The sequence below is a fragment of the Cotesia typhae genome, unplaced genomic scaffold, assembly GCF_013202065.1.
Source record: "Cotesia typhae breed Kobodo isofemale line unplaced genomic scaffold, CoteBio_Ctyphae contig_5, whole genome shotgun sequence".
Taxonomy (NCBI): Eukaryota; Metazoa; Arthropoda; class Insecta; order Hymenoptera; family Braconidae; genus Cotesia; species Cotesia typhae.
Window position 1 is genome coordinate 6,393,341 of NW_027423757.1, and position 25,173 is coordinate 6,418,513.

The 25,173-nt window shown below is 27.9% G+C and overlaps 1 protein-coding gene across 2 annotated transcripts in view; it reads right to left on the reverse strand.

Annotated features, from left to right (window-relative positions):
* LOC141530884 (cell surface glycoprotein MUC18) overlaps positions 1 to 25,173 on the reverse strand; it is a 124,020-nt gene that overhangs the window by 9,756 nt on the left and 89,091 nt on the right. For both annotated transcript variants that reach the window (XM_074248264.1, XM_074248265.1), the window contains 4 exons: positions 11,402 to 11,532; positions 3,708 to 3,867; positions 3,234 to 3,590; positions 1,273 to 1,557 (listed from right to left, as the gene is read on the reverse strand). In XM_074248264.1, the coding sequence (XP_074104365.1) occupies positions 1,273 to 1,557; positions 3,234 to 3,590; positions 3,708 to 3,867; positions 11,402 to 11,532 (933 nt within the window). The remainder of the gene's footprint in view (positions 1 to 1,272; positions 1,558 to 3,233; positions 3,591 to 3,707; positions 3,868 to 11,401; positions 11,533 to 25,173) is intronic.

Here is a 25,173-nt window from a genome sequence, read left to right on the forward strand (position 1 = left end):
ACCAAATTTATAAAGCTACTAGCATACTAACACTTATTCAAAAATTCAAAAATCAGGCTGTAAGTATTGTACGGATTCAATTCGACTCAATTTATTGGACATGTTGTATTTTTAAAAATCTCATAACTTCACGATATGCAATTTTATAATGCAAGCATAGTCTTGTCGTTTGAGATAACATTAAAAAAAAAAAAAAATGGGCAATGTTGTATCAAGAAATTAATTTTTTATTACAACATTGCTAATTTTTTTCAAAGAGAATTTTTTCTCTCAGTGTATTTAAAAATTTTTAAGAATCAGTATTTTATCGCAGATATTGTGCTTGGTTTGTGAGTATTTTACCTGATAAACCCACGTAATAACTAAGGAAAGGACCAAAAACAGTGAAGAAAAAAAATAGAGAGTAAAAACTTTAAGTACACTCATAAACATTTCTTGTCTGAAAAAATATAACTGAGAAGCTTCCACATTTAAAAAATTATGATTCAGACGAATTAGGCCTTAAAAAATTATCATGGAGAAATTAATGGAACTTTTTTTATCAATGAATAAAACTGAATAATGGTTGTTCAAATAAACATAAATGTCAAGCTTATTGTTAAACTTTTATTGTTGCAAATACACCACAGTGTATTAAACAAGTACTATACATATTACGATGTTTGCTTACCAAGAAAATAGAAAAGTCATTTGGTCAAAATTATAAAGTAAAAAAATTCGCTTTTAATAATATCTATACTTCACGTAAGTTGAATTTATTAAAAAAAAAAAAAAAAAAAATCAAATCACACAAAATCGTCGCAGATGACATAAGCTTACAAAAAATAGAGATTTGACATAAACCTAGTCAAGATAAAAAGTAACCCAACATCTGCGGTAACCGGCGATGAATTTAGTGTCACTGAGGTATATAGCCTCATGTCGACGTACTCTATATTTTTTATGGCGAGTGAGCTTCAAAATACATATACTTGTAGGTATAACTATCGATTTATTTTATTATTCTTCGTTAAACCGTTTAAAGAGATCAATGAAATACCACACTATTGTTACAAATACATCAACAATGTTGAAGCGATACTGAATTTTAAACAACGTAGCATTCAAAGAGTGCTTATCAATATTAATGGTTTGAATTAAAAAAGATTAGTGGCTTTGTGACATATCTACACTCGATATATTCTTGAATATCGATCAATTTGAAGAGATAAAATATCCAAATAGAGTATAAGATTATATCATGATCATAGTTTCAATAAAACTGATAGTTACCAGTGAATTTGGCGACTCCTTTTAGACCAATGTCGTCCATAATGACGGGATCGCTTGACCCTTTGATATTCACGGCGTATAGTGCAACAGTGGTTGGCTTGTGAATTTCCAATATCCAGTTAGGACTCGTAGATTCCCATCTACGATCGTCCATTACGGCAACAAATTTCTGTGGAAACCCTCCATCAAATCCTTCAATACATGAAATTCGGATCTTTGTGTTGCTATTGTTATGTGCTGTGCAATTTTGGAGTGGATACGGCTTTCCTGCGTCCAAAGAAGATGCTACGAGAGTTTAACGTATTATTATTTGAATATTATAATACAGGAAAATTCGAAGTAGTATAAGGTCAGGCTGTTATTAAAAACCCGTCAAATATTTTTGTTTTGTAGTTATTAATGTAAATACTGTAAAAAATTTCGGTTTAAAAATAGACCTAGAGCACTTTACATGGCTGTGTAGTGTGAAATAACGGTGTAAAATTTTTTCGGTGTAATTCTAACACGGGATGTTGCCACGATTGTTTTCAAAATTGTCAAAATAGTGAAAAACACGTTTTCAGTGACTTTATTGATGTATAATATACCTTCTATTTCTGGTGTAGCGGAATTGCTTTTTTTTTTTGAATCAACTTCGTTTACTTTTATAAAAAAAATAGTTACATTTTCTATATACTGAGTAAGTCCGCTTATTTGTATCAAATTGTAAAACTGATTCCATGTGAATTGATCAAATAACGAGAAAACAATTCACATTCTACTAATGACAATTATTTCATACTTTCTTTAAAAAAAAAAATATGTATCATGAAATGTATCTTATAATTGGACACAGATAAAAAAAAATGAAACTTGATTTAACAAAAAAAAATCATGAACCAAAGCCATACTTTTGTAGAGGTTGAGCAGAAAAATTCTTCAATTCGAAATAATATTCTTGGCTTGGAGATTTTTTGTCTTGAGTTAAATTAATTTTTTTATCAGTGAATAAACTTGATTAACAATACTGGAACAATGTCATTTTAACGGGTATATTTCTACCGATAAAAACTACCTCGCTGAAGGATAATATGTGAAAAACAGAAGAATAATGAACCTCATAAAACAATAATAACATGATAGAGTAATTAAGATAAAAAAATACGTGACAATATTAACGTTTCACTAGCTATTGTACGATAAAAACTAAAAAAGCATATAATGTTTTACCCCCTTTGTAATTACATATTAAGAAATAACATGAGGTTGATGGTGTGAATAAATTATGAGTCCAATTATACGGTGGACGATATCGCATGAATACCAGCGGTAGTCATCCGTGAAAATACTGACACGTTTGGTATTGTTGTTGAATCTCGTGGTGTTGTGTCAAAATTAAAACCGTCAGCCGTTTTATTCCCAAACTATTTTTATTCTCCCACGTACTCATCACATATACCTAATAATTATTGTCCAAATACAAGTGCAATGCAACTATTTTTTTTTTTTTTTATTCTGAAGGACGTTATTTTTTAGTTCAGCAATAAAGTCCCTACTGTGTGATCTGCTCTTATGATAGAAATGTTCAACTGTAGTTTTTTATTTGTAAAATTTTTAAAATTTATTAGTATGAATAAAATTTGTTGAAACTGAATTTTTTAAGGTTTCTCCAGTAAATGGAGGTAATTTTATATTTTATTTATTTATTTATTCATTTTATATGCTTGTACATGCGGTTGACCGTGTCTCTTTGAGCTGTTTGATATTGGACAAGTAATTCGAGCTGATTCAGCTCGTGTTGTGAATACTAAATCAGCACACAAGCACATAGATGCCAAGGCACACACATAAAGTGAAAATGTAGAGAAATTTTAGTATTTATTTTGGAAAGTGAGTGCATATGCATGGACGCGTTGCATTGCATATACATATAATAGCATTGTTATGTGTTTTATAGAGACGAATGTAATTTAGTAACAAACCTGCAGGAATTACTGGGTAAAAACAGGGCTCTTTGGATTCCCCTATACTGTTACTAGCCCAGCATCCAATAGTTCCGTAATCCATGTCAGTAACAGGAGTGTAGTTAAGTCGGCTGATAGTGCTGTCGGTGGTAAATTTAACCGGTGAAATATCTCGTATCTCACTGCTGCTATTGAAAGTCCAACGAAAGGTGACTAAAGTTGGGTTAGCGTCGACCTCACACACCAGACTGATCATCTCATGCTTTAAAGCCCCATGTAGTTGTTCAGGCACGTTGAATGAGAATGGGGTTGACTTTCCAAAGGACTTTGAGGACACTACGTCAAAGTTTACTACACGCTTGCAAGTTGGCGCAACTAGTTGACAAATTAATAGGGTTTTTGTTATAACTCACGTGTATTCATTCTCCGTTTTACTATTATATGAGTACACATAATCTTTTTGATTAATTTTTATGTTAGTAGTGTACTTACACATCACGTCAAGTTGGATTGCATTTGAAGTCGAGTCACCTTCATCGTTCGCTGATGAACAAACATAATCACCCGCTAAACTACGTGTGATACTTTGAAGTACCAAAGAATGATCCGTCAACAAAATTCCGCTTGTTATGTTGTGCTGTAATTTTTTATCCTGAAAAATAATATTATTTATGTACATATGTACCTTGAAAATGTGTTATATGCATAGATCATGATCATAAATATAGAGATGATTGATCAATTTCGGTAGCAGATACCTCTGAAAGCTTCTTCACCGCGATGATATAGATTAACAAATAATCGCATTCATGTCCATGATGTTCTTTTTTTTTCAGAGGCGCAAAAATTTTTTTTTTTTATCAATCATTTATTTAGCTCAAAGGAATATTGGGACTATTTTTATACTCGAAATAAGCGTTGCTCTCAACAATTTCTGTTGCGTCTATACGAAAATTCTTTTTAATCATTAAAAAATGATGGGAATATTTTTTTTTGTGGAATCATCAGATGTGCATTGTTTTTTTTTTTTTTTTTTTTTTTTTTTATTACTAATGAATGAATAAACATACAATGTAATATTTTGTTAGTCATTGATAATTCTCTTTTATTTTAATGGTTTATATTATAACACAAAAGATTTTATCTTTTACAAGAGTACCACTTTTATGAATATTTATAGTGAAAACGTAAAATGTATCCTAATAATTATACATTCAATCGTCAAAATATTATTGTTGTAATTTTAATTGTTTTAATTCAATTTTAACAAATCTAATAACTTTAAAATATTCAACAAATTACGTGCAATTGAAAAAAAGTTGATTGTAAAAAAAAATTAATGTTTAATTTATTTCAACAAATTAAAAACAATAAAATCTCAATTACAATGAAATAACAATCGCGAAAAAAAAACCTTTTGAATTTCATCAAACGAACATAAAATTGTACTTGGCTTTCGACATTATGACTTGACATTGTAAAACAATATTCTCTGCTCGATTTTTGGTAGTTTTCAAAAATTCAAAATCATAATATGTTATCATGAAAATAGTTTTTAAAACAGAGAGAAATCTCACTTTAAATTCACTTTAGCTTTTCGAGTTAATATTAAACATCACTCTATATTATACGTATGGAGTTAAGGTACAGTTTATTCAAGAAGTTTGGACATGAATATTGATATTAAAACTAAAATCTACTCTACATTAACTCTTTCTACGCTATAATATTATTCTTAATTTAAAAATAAAATGCGTGCAATTTAGTTATACGTAGCGGCATTGGATTTTTACAAAATATAAATCGTATTGTTTCATTGAAAATGGTAACATTTTGATAATGAAAGTACAAAGAGTGAATTGCCCGCAAAAATATTTTCTAATATTTATAATTTATAAATGAAAATCAAAAAATAATTGATAATGATTTTTCAATTTTTTAATTCTTCCATAAACGAGTGCGTAAATTAATATTTCGTGTCTTAATAAAAAAATAAAAAAATGGTTTAATAGTTGAATAAACTGAAAACTATCTTTATCTCATTACTTAACGACTCAAACTTAACTCTCTTATAAGATAATTAAAAGATCATGAGCCCATCATCAGAAATTTTCAAGACCAACTTTGCTCATAAATTCTATATAAGCATATCAAGTTATGTCAGGACATATCAGGCCATTATATCTAAATGAAATTCACTTTCATTTTAATTAATGTTATACATAATGAGCCGAAAGATGTCAACAAAAAGTTTTTTTTTTCGTGTGAACTATATATTCACATGAAAAAAAAATTCTTATTAATCAGGGCGAATATTATTTTTATTTTAGAGATTGATGATTCTGATAAAAATAAAAATTATTAAAATTATCAAAATGAAAATTACAATTACTTGTCAGTTTGTATAAACATCTATACAACATAAAACTCTTATTATTCTATTGCATTATTAAATTTAAACAAAGCAGTATTTAACTTCATTACCTTCAATTTAAATAATACTGTAAAATAAAAAGTACTTTTTAAGCGGAATAAACTTCTAAAGAAGAGAATTTGTAACTAAATAATATAGTTCGCATTCATTTTATTTACTTAACCGTTGTTTTGTGTAAATTTCAGAATTTGCAACAGACTTAGAGAGTAAATGTTAAGAAATGAATGTTTTGGTACCTCGTTTGTAAATGCTTCATTTTTTCTCAATCTTCTCAACCGAAGAAAATTGAATATTCAGCCAAAAAGCTAAATACGCAGAAGGTTTAATAAAAATAACTTTCGAAAAATGACAGCTTTTATAAGGGAATAAGTTAACGATATAAACAGATTCATCGTTAAAGTAATGGCCTGCGGCGACTTAATGTATTTTCTTGGGAGAAAAGTTACCCTGAAAGTCTCCTGAGGGTTTATGACTGTATATGAGTTGTACAACATCAATATACAATGTACATATACAATCTACTTAACACATGAATGAAAGTTTATACGTACGAGATGTATGTAAATTTTGTTTGGTTAACGAGCTAAGCGAGGGTACACAAGCCAACATCTCAAGTGTCCTGTGTATTCCTGCGTTTGCTATTTCTCGTCAGAAAGCTCCGACGATAATGCTTGAATTCGTATTAGAGCAAGAGAGAAGACGTTAATGGGAGAATACAATCTACGAGGACAAGGTCATTCTTGAAATTAGACGCACACGAGCCAACCAGTATACCTGCTAACTTTTCTTGTCCGTAAACCCTGTCACTAACTTTCTCGTCAGTATAACTTATGCTTTAATGCAGGAATTTCGTAGGACATTGTAGCAACCGTCGGGCAAAGCTAGTTTGAATAATTTACTTTATAAATGTTTAATATTTCCGACTATGCCGTAAATATATACTTTTTAAATATACTTGTTTTAAATATTTCGCTATAAATTATTGCTATTAGAAAAATGGGAGAAAAGAAAAGATCATAAGATTCAAAAAATTCAATTTTTTTTAAGTTAATAAATTATTTGTAAAATTAGTCAAAAATATGTTAACAAGATTTCAAATTCGGTCAAAAAATTTTTTGATATGTCCATACAGTTAAATTTGACTAAAGATGCATTGAAGTGTTCAAAATAAACTGACTCACTCCTATTTTAATATTCATCCCAAAAATTCATGTTCGCTGGACCACAAATTTAATGAGTAGCCTAAAAGCCACACTTTAGAATCAATTGAATTAATTTTTGCTGTAATTTTCTATCATACCAGCGTGAACTTCATCAGAAAATCAATATTGAAATTTCTGTCCAGGGAAATATGTTAATTTTCGGGCTATTAACTCGATTAGTAAAATGCTAAAAATTTGAATAATTAGTAGTGATATGAGTTCTACTTCCGGTTTGGTCTACCTAAACTATTTTTCTGATTACATGTGAGTTATTGTTGAGATGGTTATGCTTTAATATTACATTTTGAACGAAAACAGGTTACTTAGATGATAACTTATTTCAGCGAACATGATTAAATATAATTATAAAAATTCTTTTACCATCATAAAAATTTTTATCATGATTTTTTCATCACACACGCGATCAATATTCATTCAAGTAATGTATTTTACGTGATTTATTGTTTGCGTTATATGTAACACAGCTATACATATAAGCATGGACACATGTATACAGATCGTTGATGGGAAATTAATGGATAAAACATTGATTTCATTTCTAGAATACGTACCAAAAAATAACAAAAGAAAAGCAAAAAGACATGAAAGTATAAGATAAATGATAAATTTTCTCCTTCCATAAATATGCTGAAAAATAATTTTATCATAAATCAATAAAAAAAAATATGAGCATACATAGCGAAAGTTGAACTACGTTAAAAATATTTTAATTAAATTCTTCACGTTCATCATCACACAATATTATATTGTGTAGTTAACTGAACAACTCTAATTTATGAAAATGTGTATATTATCTACACACATATATATAAGCAAAATAGGGTTTCTTAAACGATCCATCACGTTAAAACTGCTGAATCTATTGCAAGATCGCGAAAATGTAACAGATTAAAATAAATGCATTTTCCCAACATTTAATATGTGGAAAATAAACTCAGCTCATCTTCAAATAGAATTTGTAAAAAATATGTAAAATTAATTTTCTATAAAAAATTGATGTCACTAAGAAAATTTTAACAAATGATAAAATTCGTCGCACTTGAAGCTAGGCAGATTTTTTCCCCTTATTAGACCTGCAATTTCTTTAACTGAAACTTTCAATACTCATTTCAATTTTTTTTTTTTCTTTCATATCAATTATTATTCATTTTTTTAAAAAACCCACGGGAATGCTATAATAATCGTTTATTGAAAGTTACAATGAATATTAGCTAGAATAATCACATGAATAAAAGGTACATGCCAATTCGATAGAATTTGGAATATGTGCAAGTCAAAACAATACTCTAATTAAATTGTAAGTCTAGATCTAAAAATGAAATTCTATATAGTGCCCAATGGAGCGGGAGAGTAAAAGCTAGTGCAATATAAAAACGAATTAAACTGAATTCCTATCGGAATTAATATCGTTAAAATTATCCAGCTATATTAGTGAACGAGATTGTGCAGTCACCGTGCAGTAAAACCACATCCGTTACCTGTTCTGTATCGGAATTTTGCGTTCTCTATAAATACATGTTTAATATTAATATTTATAATATAACTCTGATTTATACACATATTTTATAAGTCTAATAGAAAGCATGCTTGAATAGATAATAATCTCGGATAGAATATTTTTTCAATATAAAGCCAACACTTACTAACTCTAACACTGATAAATATTCACAAAATAATATTTGTCCACATAAACAGTCATTTTATCTATATTTGAATCATTTACATTGACTGAATAGAAGTTAACCGTACTTAGACATCGAAAAAAAAGTGGTAGAGATATTGTTGTATAGTGAAGTGGAGAGTAAATAATAGAGGCGACGCTGTAACAATTTATTGGTTTCGGTTTTAAAATTGACAAAAGTGTACTCCCGAAAGTGTGTTTTGACATTGAATGAACGAATGAGTGAATGAATGGAAGGTGACAATGCTTGACTCGGAAATTCAAAATAACTTCAATATAGCTAACAATATAGCGATTGTTTGGCTGAATACACACGTAACGGTCTAGACTACCGTCGTAGACTCAACCAGTGATGGACGATATTTCTCATTCATAAATAAGGGTATTTTAAATTGTATATGACAGCCAGAGTGAGCCATTCATAAATACTGCTTTCCAAATTTCTGTCAAAAAAATCCATCGCTCTGTTTTCGACAATTATTATATGTACTTTTAAGGATATTTTTTTGATGAAAAGTGCAAAATGAGTGGAATTGCCTAATTTTCAAATTAATAGTTAATAATTATTAGCTCTACTTGTGACCTGTGCGTCAATTAGTCTTCATAATTCACGTGAATCATCAGTGTGTGGGAAACAACGAGGAGCTTTCGATCTCTCCACTGCACTCCAGCTCCAATTACATCATAAAGTCTCTACCAGGTAATGTTTCTATTGTAAATGCGTTCTGCGAAATTTCTGATAATCTGGGCTCTCTTAGAGGTTGAACATCCTCATGTTTCAATAATTTACACCGCAGAAATTAGCACAAAGTGGAATCAACCACGAACATAATGACTAGTAGGGGTAGTTTGACGTTTTATTCCCATCCAAATACACAATAAATAAAAATGTATCAATGTAATTAAATTAGATAAAAAATAAACTATCTCGGCATTTCCATTTTCCGAAATTTTATCGAATTCTTAAACTAATAAGAAAAGCTCGCTCGAAATATCAATTTTTTCGAGAGTAATTGTTGGCACATACATTATTAAATACAAATAAAATTTTTATTTGAACCAGTTTTGAATAATAACTCCGAAATTTACGCCTTGACTTTAGCATTAAAGATGATCATCCTAATTTTTTATTGACCTTTTTTATATTCTTTAATTTACTTGAATTATTGTAAAGAAGTAAACTAAATGATTTGAAATTATTCTTTTGATAAATTAAATTTTTTATAGTTTTTTTATCTACAATAAATTTTAAAAAAACGTTATAAACGATTATCAGAAAAGAATTGTTTCATGCTAAATAAAAAAAAAGTTGATTTAATTAGTGAGAATCATGTAAATTTATTTTAATTAGATATCAAAGTATTGAATTATATTTTTCCAGTATTTTTACTGACTTTTTTTTATCTAGATACATTATTTCTGACATGTATGCATGTACCTGTTAATCCTGTCATTAGAGAATCTTTCATGTATGATAAAAGAGTAGAGTAAATGAAAAAGAAAAAAATAGAACAAAACAAAAAAAGAAATAGAATAAAAAGATGTTGGATATGTGGAAAAGAATTTAACGCCTGAGATCCGTTTTATTTGATACAGGTATAGTAAGGGTTTGTTGGCTACGTAATTGAAGTTTCCACATGAAGGTGGTAAGTTTGTTGAGAAAACGAGTTTCTGCTCGTGAAATTGACTCTATTCTTGACGTTTCTATTTCTAAAAATTCTTCTTTAGACAATACAATACTTATTTTATACCATCTTCAGATTATTCTCATTTAACTTTTCTTTATAGATTTTTTTTCATCTTAGAGGTTTATTTTCCTGAGTTTGACGGGTCCAAATAACTCTTCTGATACTATTAATTTGAAAACTTTTCTCGTTTCTGATTTTTTTATTTTTATAAAATATCACTGGTATTTTGATAAATGAAATTTAGCTTGACATTTTTAAATTCCGTTACTTCAAAATAAATTACTTAAAATGTATATGGAAAACTAATCCAACAAACTGTTAAGAATAGTTATATACTATTGAGGGAGAAAGAAATGAAACGGGGTACTCAACAATAAATTATGCTTTTGAAAAATTAAATACAGTGAATCTTTATTTAAAAATCGAGTTCTCATCAGATCATCATATTTTTAGGTCCTAAGAAGCTGTTTTGATTACTTTCACGAAAAGTTATTGTTCTGTTTGTGTGTTTAAAGAAATTTTTAAAAAATTTTCACGCCATGTCAGAAAATTCTTTTATCGGCCATATTAAAAACATTTAGAAAATAAATTTTTTTTTTTCAATTTTTCGAAATAACCAAAATTATTTTATTCTTTTTCCAAGCAAAATATATTTTTTAATATTGCAGAAGATTTTAAGAGTAAACATTTTTTTTCAAAATTTTTGAGCTACTCCCCTTCGACCCTATCCCGTTTTGAAATTTTTTTTCTAGTGATGCTCATAGTGGCTGTAATAATTGAGATGCAGATAAACAATTTTGAATTGTATTAGCTGCTAATAAACATTGGCGCATTTTATGTAGTAATGAATTTATATATCGTTGAATAAGTAAACATTAATACCAACGACTAAAATCTGCTGTTAATACATTATACAATCATAAGCATATAATAATTTATTCACGAGAACAATTATATTGAAGTTCTCGTATATGTTAATTATGTGGTATTATCGAATTATATTTATCAATTTTGGTTGTAATATTATATGTACATTAATTTGCGGCTAATAAAATTATCATAGTTAGATAGTCAGGCATGTTTAATGATCCGCGATAATTACAACTGTGTTTTAGAATAAATACATAGTGATAGTAGTAGTATTAAGCAATTCAATTTACCTTATGATACCAAGATAACTTTGACACTGGGGGATTAGCTTTCACGTTACATTCAAAGTAAATATCATCACCTTCTTTAATAACTTTTGGGTTTATAGATGAGCCCATTCGTAATGTCATTACCGGCTTATCTGAAATGTAAAACAGAAATCCTTCAGTTAATATATTTTATAATGACCCATTTAATATTTAACTCTTGAAGTACGTATTAATGTAAGAGTATTATACGCCATAACTCATCAATACACCAAAAAAAAAATTAACTTGATTCAATTAAAAAATTCGAGAACCAAGAAAAACATTCTGAAGAACTTAATCGTCTTGATTTAGGTGAAAAAATTCTTAAGAGAAAAAAATTTTTTCTTTTAATTTAATAAAATTGATTCAAGAATTTTTTATTTTGATTCAAAGTAACGAAAATCTTCAAAATAATTTTCTTGTCTCAAGAATTTTTTTCTAAAATTAAGTTCAATTTTTTTTTTTTTTTTTTTTTTTTTTTTTTTTTCAGTGACGTTTAAAATAAATAACTTCTGTATTTATTATGATTATAATATTTAATCATTTTTAATTTTTTTATACGGTACTATATTATTTGTCCAATTAACTCTAATTTACTATAAATCTAGTTGAGAAAAAAGAATCCCGAGCGTAATCTACAAAGTTCATTTAAATCAGTGAATTAATTTATTTTTATCAATAAACTTCTTGCTCTTTGTTTTAACCTTACATTCCGCTTTAGAAAAAAAAAAAAAAAAAAAACTTTTTTCTCCAATCATATAAATTATCATTTCGTTTTATTCTTTTCACACTTATTCACTTTTAATGTGACCGATTAAATTCTACTTAAACATTTCAAGTGCTGACATCTAAATTTGCTTTTAATTGCGATTCGAAGTTGACAGCGAGGATGTTTTACTTACGAAGAACTTTACGCAAATGAGTGCAATAAATATGAAATGTCATCTTGGGAAAATGAATAGATGTGAATAGGGACATTTCAATTCAAAAGTTATTAATATTAATAACTACTGCAAAACTAATATTAATGACAGAAATCAAAGCATGGCCCATGGGCTTGAAAAAAAAGAAGTCATCACTCTAGGAATCGCCATGAGAATTGACGATAAATTAGCGAAGCATCGCGGTGTATTGCAGTAGCTGTGAATTTTAATTTTTTATAGGGTGAATTATGAGGTCCCAATGGGATACTTGAAAACCAGGGCCAACTTCAACGCAGTGTAATACGTAGCGTATTTATTATTTGTGAGAGGAATAACCGTTTTGGTAGATAGTTCAAATGTATTCACCCTGGTGTATTTATGTTTCTAATATAATATGATACGGACCATTTGTGATAGAGTCCATCAGATAAAATATGCATTTGCTTACTGAAAAATACAACCATGTGACCACGTAAATTGATTTATCAATTAACTTAGAATAACCAATTTCTTTGCAACCGAATATTTTATATTCTGGTAAATTTCTACTGCATTATGCTATCATTAATAATTTAAGTTCCTTCAAGCATCCATAACATCAACTATTCAACTGTTCGATATAATGTAAAGTTAACAGTGTGAGTGTTACTAAGCTTCCTTAAACAGTTATGAAGTTACAGCTTGTAAGCTATATTTATTGAATTTCCTAAGCTGAAATTTTAGTAGAATTACTGTGCCATTTTATTTAAAATATTGGTAATATTGAGCTTCAAATTAAAAACTCTACCACGTTACAAAGCAAATATAGAGGTTTTCAAATACGATTGGTAATTTTACGTATTTTTTTATATATATTATTTCCGTGTGGGTAACATAATCAATGTAACGTTTTAGATAATATTATGATGAAAAATCAATGGTCATATTACGTAAAAATGAGTGAATACAAATATTTAATAATATAAGTTTTTTTTTTTTTTTTTCCCAAAGTAGTGTAGAATAAACATTATTCTCTTTGCTTCAATATAATAAAATCATTTATTATTTAATTATAATACAGAGTGAAATATTTTCACAGATCGGTGAATTTTTAATTAATTATAATTAAAAGAGAACAATACTTTTCGAATAGCTTTATCATGGAAATAAACTTAATAGAAAATATTTATTGTTTTTGGTCGCATGTTTTCAATTTTTTATGAATATCACATAACAGAATAATGTTACGTGCTTCAACGAAATATTTCATAACGTTTTAAAATTTATATTTTACATTATATCATTACAATTTTTTGTTGTTCGGTGTAATATTATCTCATTTAGCAATATTTAACGCGAAGCGATTGTTTGGTAATTATTGATTAAATTTTCATAGTTAAATCTTATAATTAAGTAACATAATTAAATAACTCAAAAGTATTTTAAACAGTAGAACTAAAAATTTCGAAGAATTTCAGCATATTATATGTATATAATGTAAAATTCATAAAAATGAAAAACTCATGAAAGCTCTTGTGTGCGTCTATTAAAGAGACCAAAAAGAGCTGTGACGTGCATGTGGGTACACACGGCTTTATACGCGGTTCACTCGGTAGACCACCCTGGCTTAATTTTCATTATGCATGTACTCTCCACAAAACGTGTACACCAAGCGGACAGGTATGCCTGTACCTCCGGTGGTTATATACATTTACTTGATCTTGCTTCACTCTTACCGACCACATTTTCCATGCAGTAGAAATACAAGAAAATATAAAAAAAAAGTTCTATAATACAAGTACTGAAAGTTATTTCATAGCAGGCATTTGACATAAAATTAATTTAATATGACCTTACGTAAGCCCAATTCATATTTTATTAATATAACCGTTTTTACTTTTCGCAAAGCATTGAATTATTTTTAACATCATCTAATTTCTTTACGAAGAAGTACATTTTTAATTTAAATTATATTATTGGCAACAAGATGTTTAAAAATGTTGGTTTTCTTTATGTCTTTTGATAGAAATATTAACTCATAGTACAGCAGTTCAATCACCACTTTTTCAGTACTCTATTTCATTAACGTAAAAAAATCTTATTTCGTGCTTCAGTAGTTTTAATTTTAATTAAATTTTTGATAAAGATGACCAAAAAAAAAGGTAAAAAATAAATATAAAAAAAAAATAATAAATGTACGCTACTTCATAAGAATATAAAAAAGTATAAAGATATGGAGAATCTAAACGGGAATATTTTAAAGTTTTGTTTATTGAAAACAAGCATATTGATAATATTAATTTAATTTATATATGATTTATAAAAAAATTACATATAGGTAATATCCAATCCATCCTATGTTGTACAAAACACACAAGCTTAGAAGGTAATTTTACTGAATGTAATTCGTTAATGAATATAGACATAAAAGAATATTCACCAAATTGATCCGGTATAAATTGTGACTGTACGATAAACTAATTTGTAAAAAAAAAAAAAATATCTGTTACTCTCGAATTAAATAACAATTTAATCGAGTATTATCCATAAAACTAGAAATAGAGTGGTTGGCACGTAGAATTTGGCAAAGAGTAATCGGAAGTCGTGATCAAGTGAATCGAAGAGTGTCGATTCAATTTATCACTGTGTGATTTTCGGAGCCAAATGAAATGAAATCGTCGCCCTAGTTTTTTTCATTTGTCTATACACCGTTAATTTTTCTTTTCTGTTTCCCATGAAGCCAGATTTTTATACACATAGCTATTGTTTTATGCCAGATTTTCATTATTGTACGTTTTAAATTTCTCTTATTCTCGAGAAGGTTCGACTAATTTATTTTCTTCTTCCTTTCGTAGTATTTTATCCAACGGGGATTTTTACAAACAGTGATTATCAGATTTGATAAGAGGACAATGTCCTGCTGAATTGAACAGTGTACTAAAGTACTAAAAAAATTTCATGAACGAAATAGAAAAGAGACAATGTTTGCGTTTTTATTATTTTATCGTCTTTAGATTGTTGCAGTACCAAGCAATAAATTTAGTAGTTTATTATTCGAGAATTAAATAGAAATCGAATAGACGTAGATTGTCCATATATAAATCAGTAATGATGTCTGGGTTGCTTGGTCACCTCTGAATGAGGAATTTGAACTAGTCAAGGAAAAACGGGTTGGGGCTAAGAGTGAGAAATTCGATTCATTAGAATCCCTCAAGGGATTTACGTAGCCGGTGATGCAGAAGGAAGTCTCGACTGGCATATGGTCAGAAGATATTCTCCATATGAATTTTGCAGCATCGATTGGATATGGATATAGATCTGTCCGACGGTATCGGTAGAGACCTGTCCGGTGAGACGTTTTTGTTGTTCGATGACCCGGCTGATATCTGGGTGATGCGCCAAGATATTCAGGGAGGTGCGGACATATTGCTGTGGGCATACAGCTACTCCAACCCGATAGGAATCCCTTTCTTAGATCATTTGAGTGCCCGTTCAATTGCTATTTCGTAACCTATGTGTTGAATGGAATGAGAATGAGAACGACCCGGATATATATTGTGGTAAGGTCTGATGAGAAGAACGTATTGTATACTGATGAAAATTTCTCTATTAAACTCACCAACTTATCAATATTTTATCATTTTTATTTTCAAAGAAAATAACTTTATTTTTTAATTTTTTAACAGTAGTTACTTTTTGTGTTTATAAAAGATAATAAAATTGAAATAATAATTTAAAAAATTAATTATTTTAGTTATTCCATCTTTACTATTCATACATTATTAATTGAATTCTGACTGTTTAGATATTTATTCTCAGTAACATTTATCAAATGTGTAAGCTACAGTCAGTATTTATAATTATTTGATGAAACGTTTCTGCAGATGTCATGCAAACAGCTGCATTTCAACTGAAATTAATAATCGGTATGAATAAAAATATATTCAAAATTATAAATTTTACATTATAATTTTTTTGACAATGACATGCACAATCAAGTAAAAATCCCCATGAAATGAATTTATAATATAAATATACGTTGAAATACGTAAATTTATTTTAAACTGTAAAAAATTCTCAATATGTTTTTATACTTATATTTTTTATATATAGATCAAATATATTTTTTTATAGTTAGCTTAAAGTTAGCTATTGAGAATATATTTCTCACTCATACTTCATAAAGTTTTATATTTTGTTAATGTATGTTTAATCTTCTTAAAATAAATATTTCATTTGGTAAAATTACAGTAATTAGTGGTTCATACTGAATAGCTAATTGTCAATATGAAAATTAAATTTTCTTGGTGACCTGGATCTGGTACAAATTAAATTTTCAAGACGTTCTGTTGACCACATTCCTCAATATAATTAACGTCGAATAGGAAGGAAAAAATATGTAAATAGATTTAATTCCAAAACTATGAAATTATCTCTTAGTATTTCGTTCAATTCAATATTATTTTACTTTGCTTATATTAGATATTCTCTAGAATATTTAAACCCCTAATGAGAATATTAAAAGAAAAAATATTCGCTTTAACTTTGTACATTCTTTTAATAAAAATAAATAAGTAAGTTTACCCTAACGAATTTTCTAGCTATTTTCAGCTTTTGGATTACCTACGATTTAATTAAATTTTTTTTTTGTTTTTCAGAATAATATGAATGTATAATTTGGACTTATCCATAAACAGAATATAGTATTCTCTACATTAAAATGTCCAAGTAATTACTAAACTATCTCAGTTCAGCTCTATTCGTAACTAAATGAAACCTGTACTCCAAATTTTCGCTGGCTTTATTTTATCATAGAAAGGCGGATGAAACCTCTACTCTGAACGGTAAATTTACTTTTCATTTTGTTACGAATAGAGCGGATAAATATCTTCAAAATAGTAGTTCTTGCTTATAAGAGTGCTTGAGTTGTAGCATAGTAGTTGCAATAGAAGTTCTCATTTATGAATGAATATATTCGTAATGTATTTCATTACAAATAATTCATTTATAAAGTTGAATCAAGTGTATTTGAATATGAACCATAATTTCGATATAAATTAAACTAAATTGACATTTTTATGACGTGAAATAATTTAATTTTTTTGCGAAAATTAAATTGATTTGCTTAAATGAATTCGATTTTAATAATAAAGTCATCAATTACATATGGCTATATCAGGCTATATATAAGAGTAATAAAGAGTATGATTTGTTATAATTTTTTTTTTTTTTGTTTACGGAATGAAATTTTATTTTAAATTCCTTTAAAACTCATTTTCTCTCCGATATTTAATTAAAAACTAAAACTGTCACAAACCAGCTAATGAATATTATGTATATATCCAAAGAGAAATATAAAAAAAATACACTCATATTTGACAAGTAATATTAATTCATATAAAATAAATGTGAGCAATTTTGCAATGTCGATCATTGTAATTAATATTTTTTTATAATGTAGAAAGTTTAGAACAGACTGTCATCTAAATTGATTTTAAACAGTATTTATAGTTTATGGTTGATAAATTCAAAATATTAACTAATAAATTGTTTTCCAATTTAAACGTTTGCCGAGGAGCAATATTGATAAAACAACATATGTTTACTAATAATGAATTTCACCTCAATAAATTTGATTTTCACAATACAATATAAAAAATATAATATATAACTATAAATATAGAAATGTATCATTAAATCGGTGTGTTACTTTATTTCCATTTACACTTTCAATATCAATGTAGGTAAAAAAAGTATTGTAATTTATTATAATATATGAAAAAGTGTTCCTTAGTATTCAGAAGCAGGTTTTAAAAATAAAATAAAGTAGATTTTTACATTTTAGTATTATAACGTATGTATAGGTATCCATTCTGAAATTTTCTCGGTTATCTGTCGATACAGCTACTGCAGATGTGTTTAAATTTATGGTCCCCAGAGTAAAATCTATTGTTGCCCAGTAATGTATCATTCTTTGTATTGATTTTTTAGCCAGGCAAATGGTTTTATCATCGGTAATTTTCTACACACACTTTCGCTATTTTATTCGATATAAAATCACCACTGAAGCTATTTTAGTAATATTTTATTCGAAATCGGAATTTGATTTTAATTATTTATTTTTTCTATAAGATTATTTGTTAATGACGTACACTGTCCATAATTTCGGTGTAAAAATTGACCTAGAGTACTTTACACGGCCGTATAGTGTGAAATAATATTTTTGTTTAATGAGCTACAGCTGATCATGAAATATCTTTAATTACTTAAGTTTTATCCGGAATTAATAAATATATTAATATTATTTGTACATTGGCTATTTCAATAAAAGGTTTCGATTGGTGTAATTCCAAAATGATCTTTTACAGTGATACTGATGCGAATTTAATCACTCTGATAATTCAGCCAAAAAACGTCGACAAAATACTCCGAATTGATGATAATTTTAATCCGTTTTTAGTGTCAGGGAAATTGCGTTTCGTTTTTATAATTTCTGGCATGTTAGTTTGTATCAGAGTGGCAAAATTTAATTGAGGGATTGAAGGTACTAGTATAGCTGATTGAGTGTCCATATATTATATCAGCCGTGTTGATGCGAGAGACTCTACAGAGTGACGTGAGTTCAAAAGGTGTGTCATGAGTCATGACTAAAGCTGTTCGTAAATATTCATGCGAGATTCACCGGATTTCCGATGCCTTTGTATCTATCTCGTGTATACGAGACTTCCCAGTACTCGTGGCTTGATACACACCACACTGAATATCGACGCACACTGCAGAATAATTAGAGCAATTAACTGCCCCGTTGTAAACCTCGTGAGAATATTTTGTTGCTAAATATATTACTCCATTTTACATTCATTTTACGTATTGAATTTCCTATCAATAGTATTTTGTGAGGAGTATTATAATTCCTTTTTTATAAAAGTTTGAAAAATTTACATATGTTCAATCTTAAGCAATCATCTTTAGTTTTGAGAAAATTATAAATTACAATATTAAAAACAAAAATGTTTTTAAAATATAAATACATTTTATACATAAAAATTGTTCTTAATGTTTGAATAAGGTTTAGAGATTGTAAATCTTAAAAAACTCTTAGATTTTTTTATCAGAGAATTTTAATAGTTAACCATGTGTGAAATTTAAAGGCCTGAGGGTTTTGATGAGAATTTCGAAGATATAATTCTCTTGAATCTAGGATAAATACTTTTAACTGTGTAGAAAGAATGGGAAAATTTTTTCCTCACTAAAAAAAATATGAAAATGTTTGACCTTCTAGGTCATCCTATGATCCTCAAACGATATTCGAGCTCAAAGCGCTTGAAAAATTTTTTATGACGTTTTGAAATTTTATCGACAGCAACAAATCTTGAACACATTTTAGTTTAACTAGATTTAACTTAATTCAAGAATTTTTCGTCTTGATTCAAAATTGTGAAACTCTTCAAAGTATATTTTTTTTAATTCAAGAAGTTAATTTTTTTTAACTTATCTAAATCTTTAATTTTTATGGTTTATTGACGCCATTAATATTATCTCAAACAATTATCACTAATTACAAAATCTTAATTCTCCCTATCAAGAGATCGTCCGTTTTTTCAAGAGATTTTTGATTGCATTTGAAAAAATAATTGTTACCATAAAATACGGTGATGGTTTGAGTACTGAAGAGCGTTTGATATTTTTTTATCACTTTTCTGTAAATACAGAGGAATGCAGCTCTTTCTGTAAACTCAACAAAATCTATTTGATTTCACAGAAAACACCTCAACATTAAATGACCGAGAAGCAACATCTAAATGGTTCACACAAGTAAACTGGAACATAAAATCTGAATTGTTGTCGTAAAAGACTACTCTGTCGTTATTTTTGTTTATTTATTTTTTGTTGTAGCTTTACACTTACAACATTTATCTAGGCAATGCGCGCGTTTATCAAGATGACTATCATTTTTGTTTGTTGGTAACAAATAACGTGATAACGAATGGATTTTTTAAAACTATATTTATAGTTGTTCATTTTTTTTATTCTTGTTTCAATCCTTTTGCTATAAAAAATTTACAACAAAAGTGCTAATATACTTACCGGTTTTTTTTTTATAGTTTACTTAAACACGGCAGCTATTTCATGACAATTGGTTTAGTGATTGGAAACAATATAGTAGGAGTAAAAACTGTTCAAGAAGAAAATTGAACTCTAAAAACTCTCCCTTTCCCCTTTTTCACATTAATCTTTTCAAGACGTCTTATTTTTTATTTTATTTCATTTCTTTCTTTTTTTTTTTATTTTACATAACTCTCAATGTCTCATGAGAGAGTCTGGTAAAATCGTAACTCGTTCAAACGACTTTGCAGCAAGTTTCATGCCAGTTTGTCGGCTTTACGACTTACTGTGAGTCTCATTTGATGACTCTCGAGACAAAGTTTTGTCAGATCCATTTACGTAAAAATCCTGTTAATAATTTGACTTTTTTTGTACTATTTCTATCCTTCTATTCAGACATATATGTATATAAGATCGTTGCTGAAAACTAATTTTAGGAAGTTTATATTCTCAGCCCTAGAAGTACTTACTTTTATTCGAGAAAACAACTTTCATGGTTATGAATGCAAGCTTTTGAGAATTTTCCTTTAAAATTTTTTTTAATCAGGCCTAATATGTCCATATATAATTTAATATTTAAATGTTTCAACGTCCTGTTGCAGCAAAGCAATTAGAAGTACAAAAAAAATTTTTTTTTGCTCAAATCAACTCAGAAATGTTAGAAATGTGAAAATTTAATTTTTATTTTCTAACTTTCGGCTTCAGAAATTAAACGTTTTGTACTTTTAGAGGTATGAAAATTGAAATTTTCTAATTTAAACTCTTGAAATACCAACACGTTAAGATTTAAAAAAAGTTTCATTTTTTATCAAATCTATTTAAATTTGATAACTCCTCAGATTTAAAAAAATTTCCAATTTCTTGCTCTAAGGATTTTTTTTTGTCAAAGCAAAAGGGGCGTTTCTTGAGTGACATTCATTTTTTAATCAACTACTAAATCAATTTTTGTTCAATACAACATGTTAATTGCCGTACACATTTCTAAAAAATAAAATAAAAATGAAAGTATCATAACAAATTAATTTTTACTCCCCTGTATGGCTTGATATTCTCATACACGAGCCCATCATGCTTTATATAGCGCTATCACAAAAATTTTTAACGGAGATAACATAGAATAAATATTTAAATATAAATGATTCCCCTTATACACTATTCTTATCTTACCTACTCGTTCGTTAACAAACAATACATCGATCTTTAACACTATTTAACGAGGCAACGAGTTTTTTTTTTTACCTATACATTTCGTTGATTAAAAACGAAACCAATTTTCATTGTTTATTTTATTTAAACAACCTGCTGGTCACAAAACATAAGTGGTGTTGGTTACGTATATTTTAACCATCTCTAACTATAAACACACTGTAATTGTTGTTTTTACGTTCAATTTTGGTATTATTTTTCGCATGTTTTTGTTTACCTTCAATGTTTTTTTTTTTTTTTTTTTCCCGTAAAATAATCAATCATTAAAAAAATAATTGAAGGTTTTGCGAGCGTAAATTATACAATCTAGTTGTAACGAACACACCAAAAATCGATATTCTTTAATCAAAATCATGACAAATAATCAATTGTAAATTATAGATTTGCCAATATGTATTTTTCTGTCACAGAAACGTCAATTGAATCAGATGGGATTATATTTTCCATCGATTTTTTTTCCGTGTCATCATTTCCATACGAGGTCGTTCCTATACGCTGGTAATAAAATTCAATAGAATAAGAGTTGTTAATTTAAATTTACAATTGCAATCCCTAAAGATATTAAAAGTTAAAAATTTTGCATTTTGATGCAATGAATAAAAAACTATTTTTATTTTTGTGCATAAAAAAAAGTATACGTTTGTTGGAAAAATCAACTACGCACCTTCCACCGAAATAATTTTTTAATTTCAATCACAATAATAAAATATTTAAATATGCTCATTCAATTTTAACTCAAAATTGATTGTAATGAATTCACATTCACTTCTGAAGAAAAGAAATTTTTTTTTTTTATTGAAATCGTAGCGAATAATTTATTTTAATTAGATTGTGGTATATAATCAATAGGTATGTAAACAGCAAGTGAAAATTAGTATGTTTAGTCAGACATGCGACTAAAGAGGAAGTTAATCTTGTACAAGTTACATACAATTTTGTGGTCTAAAATAATATTTAACACAATACTTTATTGTATACGGTAAACCGGGTGCGAAAGCATATTTACTATGACTATTTACTATTATTACATTAACTATTTAAATTACTAGACACACCGTGCTTGATTTCCTTTGCCCTCATTCATCCAAAAAATCCGGCCATTATTCAATCGACCAATCAACAACCGAATAAAAAGATTACGGGAGTGACGTAAAACGACTAAAGATACGCAGTCAACTTTTTAGAAAAAGATTACAACCAATTGGAAATTCAAAACGTTCCGTATCTGGTATTCACAATTAATACTATAAATAACTTATTTTACAACAGCGCGTACAAAAAACCTTTTAACGATTAAAAGAAAAGTTATCTACCCTTTTTTTTTGTACCTAAAGTATTTTAAATAATTACATAATAACTGAACCCGCAAGTTTAATTTTACCGTGTATTAACAAAAAATAGGTAAAATTTTTTTTTTTTAATTACATATATTTTATTATTTGACAAGTTATGTACTGTGTATTTGTAGTGGTGGATTTTTTGTCTTTTTAAATTATAATGTGAAAGTCATAGTTGCAAGCGAGACTTGTCCTAATTACTTTAAACTTGTCCAGACCTTTCTGATGCAGATAGCGTGCTCTCGACCAGCAACGCCACTGTAAATAATTCTAAATAAGAGACTTTAACATTGCTGGATACTCCAACTTGAAATTACAAAAAAAAAAATATGTGAAAAAAAACGTAGTTGTCGTCATATTTCACAAAATATATTAAATTTTTATTGTATTACTTCCGACTCACTGAACCGTTTAAAATTAATTTTTTAATATTATTTTTTTTTCCAGAATGAACCATTGTCTTGATTGAGCAATTCGTAGCATTGTCGAACCTGCACATACTTGTTGTCAATTATTGTTAAGCATTGAATTATTCACAAAAGAGTTTCGTTGGTCTCCTTAGCGATAAAACAGTTACATATGATAATCTTTATAGCAGCTTATACTCGCTGTTTGTATTTATATTGGCTTGGAAATCTATCTCATAGGAGTGATGCTCTGTGTCACCTTAGGGAAATTAACTTATTCATACTTGGAAATAAAATGATACAAAAAATTTAGCATTATCTAAAATAGGGCTTAATTTAAATATAAATTCTTTCACTATCTTAATTATTCACTTGTAAATTATTAAATTAATAATAGTAATTCTACAATTATTATTTTTCTATTATTGTGAGTAATTATTGTACTCAAGATTGGTAAAAATTTTTTTTTTTTAATTAAAGCCTTCTTAACTTTATATGTCATTATTATTTATTAAAAATTTTAGTTACAATGTTTTATCAATAATTTTAACAACTTCAATGATTTTTGTTAAATAAACAATGAAAGTTGTAATGTAATTCATTAAAAATTCACAAAAACAACTTTGAAAAAACATTAGAGAACCAAGCTAGGAGTCGGATCTAAATCTCTACGATTTCGAGAACAACGTGTTTTCAAAGTTGGTCTTGTGCTACTCTGTGAATTGACATAATAGTTTTCATTGTTAATTTAACACAAGAGCAAAATTTGTTACTAAAACGTTCTGCATTGAAATTTTTAATAAAAACAATGTCAAATTGAAAAATTGGAAAGGTTTCAATATTGAAAAAAACAAAAAAAAAAATTAGATCACAAATTACAATTATATTCTTTCTGACTACCTCTAAAAAAATAAATCATTTTTTTTTGTCGGTATAAATTAAAAATTTAGTACAATGAATTACTGTTAGCTATTGTATCAGCTATGCAATTATTTGTTAAAAAAAAAAATTTTTTTTAAATACAAAGCAGATTATGTGTATCGTGATGAAAATTAAAAAGTAAAAAGTAGAAACAGAAACCAAGAAATGGATAAAACTAAAGTTTGAGTCTGTACATTTCGCACAGGTGAACAGAAAGACAACGTCTCACGGCACAAGCGCCTAGGGTATACGATGAATATATTATGTACAGGCGAACTCTTCGAAATGATTATATGTATAACTCAGAGACTGTAGCTCGAAGTCTCATGAGTTTGGGTAAAACATTCCCCTCGTCCTTTTAATATTTAATAAACTTGACATTTTAAATTGCGAGGAAAAGCATGACCGAGCTGTGCCGGTGCTCATGCGAGAGATGAAATGAAAAAAAATATATAGATATAAAATACATATATAATATTAATACATATATATTTTCATAGAAAGACGGGAGTTAAAGAAATGCTTGAGAGAAGAGTAGCGCCTTACTCGCTCACATAGCTCAACAACTTGATGTCGTTAACGTTTTATTTTTTTTTTTTTTTACTCTGAGGTGACTCTGGCCCACAGTAAGGCGGAATGCATAGCAGTATTAAATTGAACGTGAGAGTGGAAACGCGTAACTGTGGGCTGCAACATAAAGAGGTGGCGGATGGTTGTACATGATGTGCATGGGCAATATTATACATACGTATGCACATGACATGGACGTATAAATAGGTATGAGTATATATATATATATATATATATATATATATTGTTGTAAATATGTGAAGGTATTATATAATATATATATAATATATATAATAAATAATATA